Source organism: Chiloscyllium plagiosum, chromosome 18, assembly GCF_004010195.1.
Source record: "Chiloscyllium plagiosum isolate BGI_BamShark_2017 chromosome 18, ASM401019v2, whole genome shotgun sequence".
Taxonomy (NCBI): domain Eukaryota; kingdom Metazoa; phylum Chordata; class Chondrichthyes; order Orectolobiformes; family Hemiscylliidae; genus Chiloscyllium; species Chiloscyllium plagiosum.
In genome coordinates, this window is record NC_057727.1 from 7,171,264 (window position 1) to 7,181,446 (window position 10,183).

Here is a 10,183-nt window from a genome sequence, read left to right on the forward strand (position 1 = left end):
TGTGCTTTTCCAGCACCACTCTAATCTTGACTTCTGACTTTGCCCACCCCAGTCTAACACCGGCACCTCCACATCTTATCCCTTATTAGATGGATAAATGGACTCTCTAGCCTGATCTTGCTAACATTGACCTGGCTTAGCGCCCTCTCTGTGCAATGTAACTTGTCTGCCTCTGTCTCAGACTCTTTTGATGTCTACATCCTTGCTTACTATGTACTGCTCATTAACAAAGCTTTTCACTGTACTCTGGTACACGTGATACGAAATCAATTAATCAATCAGCTGACGAGGCTCACTTACCTTAAGCCCCGATGGTCCCGGAGGTCCCCTTTCTCCCTGTAAAAAGTAAATAACACCGTCAGGACTCGTCTATTTTGCCAATTAATTAACAACCTGGGAGACCCATTAGAAGGGCAGATAGACAGTCTGGCCCTATTCCTTCACCTGCTTTGAAATAGTTGGATGCTTCTGACCTGCTGTGTCTTTCCAGAACCACACTCTCAACTTTGATATAGTCAGCGTTTGCCTCGCTGTAATGTTGGACACCATGCTTTTGTAGTCAACCATCACCCTAGGCACAGCAAATGGTGCAGCAATAACAACAACTACTTCTATTTAACATCATAAAAGGTTCTGGATGCAGGTTTGCTCGCTGAGCTGGAAGGTTCATTTTCAGACGTTGCGTCACTGTAGTAGGTAACATCTTCTGTGAGCCTCTGGACAAAGCACTGCTGATGATTCCTCCTTTCTATTTACATGTTTGGGTTGGTGATGTCATTTCTTGTGGTGATGTCATTTCTTATGGTGATGTCATTTCCTGTGGTGATATCACCACAGGAAATGACATCACCAACCCAAACATATAAATAGAAAGCAGGAATCACCAGCAGTGCTTTGTCCAGAGGCTCACAGAAGTTGTTACCTAGTATGGTGACAAAACGTCTGAAAATGAACTTGCCAGCTCAGTGAGCAAATCTACATCCAGAACCTCAATCTGAGCTACAAATCTTCTCAAAACTCGCTATCATAAAAGTTGTTGAGATGCCTCAGAGAAGTGACATTAACAAACCAACTGAAATGCAGTAGGAGATACTGACCTGGAAATTACATGCCCCGATCAGCTATGTTTTTGGTTGGGGAATATAAGAAGGGTGACTGCCCACTGTCGAGCTGAGGCCTGTAATATTCAGGATGGGCAGGTGCTGACATCAGCAGCCTGCCATTACATACAATACAGAGAATGAACAGAAATTGCTGGAAAAAGCTCAGCAGGTCTGGCAGCATCTGTGGAGAGAAATCAGAGTTAATGTTTCGTGTCCTCTGAGGAAGGGTCACCGGACCTGAACTGTTAACTCTGATTTCTCTCCACAGATGCTGCCAACCTGTGAGCTCTTCCGGCACCTTCTGTTTTTGCTTGTTATCACATAGTCTGCTATTACACAATGGAAAAAGTGAGGACTGCAAATGCTGGGGATCAGAGCTTAAAAATGTGTTGCTGGAAAAGCACAGCAGGTCAGGCAGCATCCAAGGAGAAGAAGGGCTTATGCCCGAAACGTCGATTCTCCTTCTCCTTTGATGCTGCCTGACCTGCTGCGCTTTTCAGGCAACACATTTTTATGCTATTACACAATCCACTATTAGCCACTAACAGACCCCATTAGTAGCTGTTCACCCTCCTAACCAGAACATTATCCATTCCTTTGTCTGTCCAACTGCTCTTCTCTTTCTTTGGGCGTTATTCCCACCTATCGTTAACTCATTCCCCCAAACCCCCCACCCTACTCAATCTCCTGCATATAAACTGACATTTTCCTCGCTACCATCTGTACTGAGGAAGGGTCGCTCGATTAAAAATGTCAACTCTGATTTCTCTCCACAGATGCTGTCAGACCTGAGCTTTTCCAGCAATTTCTGTTTTTGTTTCTGATTTATAGCATCAGCGGTTCTTTCAGTTTTTAATCAAATGTCAATTAAGATGGTTAATAATCTCAAAAGCGTAAGAGCTTTGAATATTACGCTGCCGTTGCCAACACGTGGTTAGCATGGGCAACCAGGTGACAGTGGTGTCTTTGACTTGAAGGAGCTTAAAACTGCGTGAAGGATAGAATCTCTCTCTGTGGTGCCCACTGATGGTCACCTCCACCAGCCCCCCCACCACCCTGAGAAAATAGCACTCATTCCTTCCTACTCGTTCTCTAAAACCCCTATTCCCCCCTTGCTAAATATCCAAGAACCAACACTCCCTCCCACACCTGTCCCCTCCACAAACCCAAAGCTCTACCAACAGGGGTCTGGAATCCATGGGATTCCCTACATGGACCTGCCTGCAGTTCCATCAGTATCCACTGCTGAGCTCTGGCGCTGTCGGGTCTGTTGGACTATGGAAATTTGGCATGGAGAGAGGGTCCCGCTAGGGGCTCATTGGTATGGGGCAGAGCTCCAAATAACGCACTTTTCTTCTGGGGCAAAGTAGGGAACACTTTGACATTAAGCTATAGAGACTTCTCCTCCCATTTGTCACAGCTGGCTGTATCCATGTCCCAAAGATAATGCCTCAATTGCGAGACCAAGTTCATCATTTGACCTGAACATTTGATCTAAAGACTTCCATTTACCTATTCATTCAGGAGATGCAACAAGGCAATATCCTGGGGAAGGCTATGATGAGCCACCTTCTTCAATCATTGCAGTCCGTGATGTGCAGAGGCATCTACAATGTCTTAGGAAAGCAGTTCCTTGATGTCAACACAACAACAGCGAAGGAAGAGCGAAAATCAGGACGGTGTGTGCCTCCGCTGAGCTCCGAGTCATGGGAAGCTCTTGAAGAAGACTTGGCGAGTTGCCGAAGTGAATTTTTACAAATCTGAGCACGGTAACTTCCTGATAAAAGGATTATAAGGGTTGGTAGCATTCACTTACCCGGGATCCCGGCAAACCAGTCTCCCCCGGCTGACCTCGGTCTCCCTGTCCATCAAAACATAAAAACAAGATGTCCCGTTAATTACCCACCTTGATCAATAACTCCTTCACTGTTACATTCACCTGTCTCCCTCATTCTTTCCCTGACAGTCTGAGATACCTGCAACAAATCAGGCTTATATTTTCCAAAAAAAACCAAAACTCTGCTCTCAGGGTATTAAGCTGACCTATTTAATTGAAAGCATTTACCTGGTCCCCACCACCCTATTGCTTAATCATTCAGATAAAGGAATCCCCTGTATCCCACAATCACCTTGGACCAACCAGGCTGCTCTCTGATTAGAGAGAGACACACAAATGGTGGTGGTGATTGAACCTGGGGATCACCACACCTCAGGCAAGGGGTGGGGTTGAGAAGGAGAGTTCTTCATAGTAACCTTAGTTGGTGTGGACACTGAATCCATGCTGTTAGCATCACTCTTTGACATAGACCAGTCAACTGACCTAATGACAATCTGACTGAATCCCTACAGTGTGGAAATAGCCATTTGGCCCAACTTGTCCACACTGACCCTCTGAAGAGTAACCCACCCAGACCCATCCCCTTACCCTATTACTCTACATTTACCCCTGACTAATGCACCTAACCTAAACATCCCTGAACACAATGGGCAATTTAAAATGGCCAATTCACCTAACCTGCACATTTTTGGACTGTGGGAGGAAACCAGAGCAGCTGGAGGATATCCACGCAGACAAGGGGAAAATTTGCAAACTCCACACGGACAGTCGCCCGAGGTTGGAATTGAACCCAGGTCCCTGGTGCCGTGAGGCAGCTGTGCTAACCCACTGAGTGACCATGTCACCCATGAGATATGAGGTAAGCAGCTGGGTATCCAATCAAATCGCATGAGAATGAGAAACATTCAGAATCTGAACAGGAAGTGTCAGTTTGAATATTTAATTCACTGTCCAATCAAATACAGAAAGCAAAATGAAGAAACAGAATGAAAAATTGGATTGAGAGCGAGAAAGAAGAAAACCAAAAATAAATTCTGCTTTTAAGAATCTCAAATAATAATTAAAATAATTAATACTGAAAGAATGAGGTTCTGCATTAGATTATTAGAATTTATTGAGCTTCAAAGGATACTCATACTATATTGCACAAGATCAAACAATTTAATGAGTTTATTTGCTACCTACTTCAGTCATTTTAAGTTGACCAGTGCTGAGTCTCTCTGTTAGATACTGAAAATGTGTAGCTTCTGATGGAGCAGAACATCGCAGACAGAATATTCAGATTTACAGGTTAATAGACAGATGTTACTGTTCAATTTCTACATAAATCATGGTTAAGGGTAATTGCCTCAACTGCATTTCCAGTAGAAAATCAGAAGCTGTTGTGATGAGAAGGACCTTGTGGGGTCGGTGTCTCCCCCGACTTATTATTTTTTACCAAACACAACACACTCATTCTCATTAATGTGCTCCTAAACCAGCCCCCGCCCCTCCTCCCCCCATCACCATATACAACATTCTTTCCAATCCCTACTTGCAAGGGAGTAACATGAGATGCTACCCAGTCTGGTGAAGAAAGAGCAAATCAAGTTTAATGTCAACTGAAAAATTACAAAAAAAGGGTAACACCGTAATCCTGAAACACTTGCCTTGTCACCCTGTTCACCCTGAGATCCTCTGGGTCCCTGAAAAAGTGAAGAGATTAACAATAAATCATAAAAATATTTAGGTATGTGTCACACTTCAGATGTTGCATATGCACACTGCCACGTTGCATGTTTTTTTCTAATATAAAACATTAAAGAATGTTCTTGTTTGTTTATTCTGACCTCAAATTGACTTGATACCTTCCCTAAAAACAGATAGGCTCTAACCGACCCTAGGAAGTACAGGCATTTGGGTCTTGTTATCACACAGGGAGGGAGTGAGGATTGCACATCCTGGAGCTCAGAGTCGAGAGCGTGGTACTGGGAAAGCACAGCAGGTCAGGCAACATCCAAGGAGCAGGAAAATCGACGTTTCGGCATAAGGGCTTATTGCTCGAAATGTCAATTCTCCTACTCCTCGGATGCTAACTGACCTGCTGTGCTTTTCCAGCATCACACTCTCAATTCACACAGGGAGGTGTAGGTTATATCTAGGAACAAATTACTTTGTACATTTTACAGTATAATGGCTAATGGTACATCCAACATCTCACACTGAACAATTTCACAGGAGAGGGATTATTCTCATGTTCGTGGAGTTGCCTGGATTTTACCACCACAGATCAGGTCCCTCGCACCCCAGCCCCACCGCACTGATGCATATTATGGCGTTGGTTTGGCAGTTCACCGTCAACCCATCAATGTCTGACAATACGTGATGAGGGGTTTAGATAGAGTTAATGGTAGGTGTCTTTTCTCGAGTTGGGAAATTTCAGGATGACTAGGGGGCACGTTACTAAGGTGAGAGGAGAGAGATTTAAAAATGATATGAGGGGCAAATTTTTACACAGAGAGTGGTTCATGTGTGGAATGGACTTCTGGAGAAAGTGGTGGATGTGGGCACAATTATAGCATTTAAAAGACATTAATTACATGACTAGGAAAGGTATAGAGGGATAAGGAACAGGAGCAGGCAGGTGGGACTAGTTTAGTTTGGGACTGTGGTCAGCACGGACTGGTTGGACCGAAGGGTCTGTTTCTGTGCTATACGAATGGGGGTGAAACATGGGCATACAGGGGGAATCAGATAAATACAATTTCTAGGCTACTGGGCTCAAGAAATGGGCAACAAGACTGCAACTTTTCATTGCTAAAGCCACCTCACATCCGTTGTACAGGAAAAACACCAGGAGTAATTTATCCCAGGTATGACGTGGCTCAAGTATGGATGAAAAGGCCTACAATGGGACCAACGCTGTTCGCAAGGTTTTCTTTTCGTGCACAGAACTCTGAGGTACAACAACAGTTAGATGGTCACCATTCAACTGGCTTTTAAATTACAAGATTTTATTAAATTCAAATTTCACTATCTGCTAAGATGAAATTTGTACCCATGCCCCAAAACATCAGGGTTACCAGATTACTAATCCAGGGCCATTAACACTGCGTCACTGCCCCCTCCTGCATCTGCTGTCTTTGACTTTCCCAGTGGTAGAGGTCATGGGTTTGGAAGGTGCAGTCAAAAGAATCTTGGTGAGTTGTGGCATTGCATCTTTCAGATGGTACACATTCCAGCTACTGTGCGTCGGTGGTGAAGGAACTGAACGATGAAAATGGTGGATGGGATGTCAAAACGCAGGCTGCTTTACCCTGTGTTGTTGCGGTTGTACCCAACCAGGCAAGTGGGGACTATTCCATCACACTCCTGACTTGTGCCTTATAGATGGTGGACAAGCTTCAGGATCCGTGCACATACAGTTTTGGTCACAGAACTGTATGTGCACAGGATAGATATTATTAAATTGGCGAGGATGCCAAAAAAGATTTACCAGAATGTTACCAGGACCAGAGAGTTTGAGTTAAAGGGAGAGGCTGGGACTTTTTTCACTGAAGCATGGGAGTTTGTGGGGTGACCTTATAGAGGTTTATAAAAACATGAAGGGCATAGATAAGGTGAAGAGCAAAGGTCTTTTCCCTCGGGGTGAGGGAGCTCAAAACCAGAGGGCATATTTTTAAGGTGAGAGGAGAAAGATTTTAAAAGATTTCAGGAGCACACAGAGGATGATTCATATGTGGAATGAACTGCCAGAGGAAGTGGTAGGTGCAGATACAGTTGCAATATTTTAAAAGATATTTGGACAGGTACATGAATAGGAAAGGTTTAGAGGGATATGGACCAAGCATAAGTAAATGGGATTAATTTAATTTGGGAAAATTAGTCACATGGACACGTTGGACCGAAGGGTCTGTTTCCGTGCTGCATGAATCAGGGGGTGAGTTACTTGCTGTAGAATTTCCCGCCTCTGTGGTATGGCTTGTTTCTGGTCGATGGTTAACCCACAGTTTAACTCTGTCTTACAGCCATGTGGTAAGATTAAGCTACAGTATCCCTGCAGTGCAGGAAGAGGCCATTTGGCCCACTGAGTCTGTACTGACCCTCCAAAGAGCATCCCAAGCAGATGCACCACCACCCTTACTATCCATGTAACCCTGAATTTACCATAGCTAACAAATGTAGCTGACACATCCCCAGACACTGTGGGCAATTTAGCATGGCTCACCTACCTGATCTGTACTTTTTTGGACCATGGGAGGAAATTGGAGCACCCAGCAGAATCCCCACACTTACAGGGAGAATGTGCAAACTCCACACAGTCACTCAAGGTTGGGATTGAACCCAGGTCCCTGGCACTACGAGGGCAGCAGTGATGACCACTGAGCCACCATGTCATTTATACATAAAACTAATGTTTTCCGTATCAAATTAGAATCCTTTAAATATTCTTTAAATAAATTTGTGGGTAGCACAGTGGTTAGCACTGCTGCCTCACAGTGCCAGAGACCCGGGTTCAATTCCTGCCTCAGGCAACTGTGTGGGGTTTGCACATTCTCCCCATGTCTGTGTGGGTTTCCTCCTACAATCCAAAGATGTGCAGGTTAGGTGAATTGGTCATTCTAAATTGCCCGTAGTGTTAGGTGAAGGGGTAAATGTAGGGGAATGGGTCTAGGTGGGTTGCTCTTCGGAAGGTCGGTGTGGACTTGTTGGGCCGAAGGGCCTGTTTCTACACTGTAAGTAATCTAATCTAATCAAAAATTCTTCGCAGTGCAACAAAACCACGAATGTTACAAATGCAACCGCCACTCGCGAGGAATGGTCAACACAGTGTAAAACAGATACATGGGCAAGGAAGAGGAAGCCCCAAGGTTCACTCTCAGGAATCAAGTAATCCATAGGCCTGCCTCTAGATGAAACAACACAGCCAGTCCTCCCTCATATCAATACACACTGACACTGAAGGATATTAACTCCATTGGGACCATGTTCCGACACTGGGACAGGCAAAACAAAGACAAGCTCAGGAATTCCTGGAAGCCTTGTATCTATCCATTGGTTCCACACACAAACATGCTGAAGTAGACCCCATCTGCAGACCACGACTGTACAAAACCAGAAGCAGAACCTCCCACCACTACAGACAGAACCGTGTAAGTTCAGGGCAGATCACAATGACAGTACTTCATCCAGAGGCTATACAGCACTGAAGATGTCACCCAGGAGGGAGACAAAACGTCTGCAAGAAAATCAACCAGGATTACAAACCAACCGACATCTTTCTCCATAGAGTTAACAAAGCTGTTAGTCCAGTTAGTTTGTTGAGATTTGCAATGGCACTAACCCGGTCACCTGGTTCTCCTTGGCGCCCTGGTGGTCCTGAGAAACCTTCACCTGCAGTGCCCTGGAAACACAGAAAGAAAATTTCAGAACCCATTTTCAGAAATACTTTTTTTTCTCGGTGTCCTCGCAATTGCAGTACAGCTGTGTCAATATTTCCAGCCATAACGCTATGGTACACCAACTTAATCTAAGTAATTTCACCAGCATCATCGCTCCCCAGTCCTGTGAACCAGATTCCAAAGTATTAGCAGGGAAGAAGACAAGTTAATGGATTCATGATCACAAGTCATGGTTTTTAAAAGTTTTCTTCTGCTGTTAGGGAAATAAAAGGATGTTGGGAACATACATTCTACTCTCTTAGACTGTACAGTGCATAGATATAGCCAACAACAACAAAGGTGGCATTAATTCTGTCAACACCAACATGGCAAATGGTGAAATTCTAATTCAATAAAAATCTAGTATTAATAAAGAGCTAGCTTAATGATGACTGACGCCCTTTAGGGAAGGGAACTCAACATCTTCACCCAGCATGGTCTACATGTGCCTTCAGACCCAGAGAAACATGGTTGACTCTTAGCACCCTCTGGATGATTAGTGATGGCAACTAATGCTGGCTTAGACAATGTTGGGCAACCGGGTGGCTCAGTGGCTATCAGTGCTGCCTCACAATGCTAGGAACCCAGGTTCGATCTCGGGCGACTGTGTGAAGTTTTCACATTCTCCCCGTTTCTGTGTGAGTTTCCTTCCACAGTCCAAAGATGTGCAGGTTAGGGTGAATTGATCACGCTAAATTGCCCATAGTGTTCAGGGATGTGTGGGTCAGGGGTAAATGCAGACTAATAGGGTAGGGGAATGCATCTGGATGGGTTACTATTCAGATGGTTGGTGTGGACTTGTTGAGCCAAGTGGCTGGTTTCCACACTGTAGGGTCTCTATAAAATTCTATGATGCTCATATCCTACTAACAAATAAACAAAAAGCCTTAATTCTGAGACTGTAGCTTGATAGCACTATTCTGCATCAAATATAATTGATCAGAAAACTCTCCCGATCTCACCACCTCCCAGTGGCTTGTGCTGGATGGATGGGTAGGTTAATTCTCCACCTGTTTGGTAACACTATGACCAGCCACCGACTCCTGAGGTTAGACTCAAACCTAGAGCTTCCGGCTCTGAGGTCAGGATGTCACTCAGTGCACCACAAGACCTTCCCTTCACCAGCTGGCTATTGGGTGACGTGGTGGCTCAGTGGCTAGCACTGCTGCCTCACAGCACCAGGGACCTTGGTGTCTGTGTGGGTTTCTTCTGGGTGCTCCGGTTTCCTCCCACAGTCCAAAGATGTGCAGGTTAGGGTGGAATGGCCTAGGGAGTGTTGCTGAACAAAGAGACCTTGGAATGCAGATTCATAGGTCCTTGAAAGTGGAGTCGCAGGTAGATAGGATAGTGAAGAAGGTGTTTGGTATGCTTTCCTTTATTGGTCAGAGTATTGAGTACAGGAGTTGGGACGTCATGTTGCGGCTGTACAGGACATTGGTTAGGCCACTGTTGGAATATTGTGTGCAATTCTGGTCTCCTTCCTATCGGAAAGATATTGTGAAACTTGAAAGGGTTCAGAAAAGATTTACAAGGATGTTGCCATGGTTGGAGGATTTCAGCTGTAGGGAGAAGCTGAACAGGCTGAGGCTGTTTTCCCTGGAGCGTCGGAGGCTGAGGGGCGACCTTACAGAGGTTTATAAAATCATGATGGGCATGGATAGGTAAACAGACAAAATCTCTTCCCTGGGGAGGGGAGTCCAGAAAGAGATGGCATAGGTTTAGGGTGAGGGGGGAAAAGATTAAAAAGAGACCTAAGTGGCAACTTTTTCACCCAGAGGGTGGTACGTGTATGGAATGAGCTGCCAGAGGAAGTAGAGAAGGAA

General features: G+C 44.8%; 1 protein-coding gene across 1 annotated transcript in view; it reads right to left on the reverse strand.

The window, feature by feature from the left end:
- LOC122559237 (collagen alpha-1(VII) chain-like) overlaps positions 1–10,183 on the reverse strand; it is a 262,907-nt gene that overhangs the window by 183,262 nt on the left and 69,462 nt on the right. Inside the window, exons 30-33 of the mRNA XM_043708618.1 lie at positions 8,264–8,323; positions 4,590–4,625; positions 2,920–2,964; positions 301–336 (exon numbers count right to left, since the gene is read on the reverse strand). Coding sequence (XP_043564553.1) covers positions 301–336; positions 2,920–2,964; positions 4,590–4,625; positions 8,264–8,323 — 177 coding nt within the window. The remainder of the gene's footprint in view (positions 1–300; positions 337–2,919; positions 2,965–4,589; positions 4,626–8,263; positions 8,324–10,183) is intronic.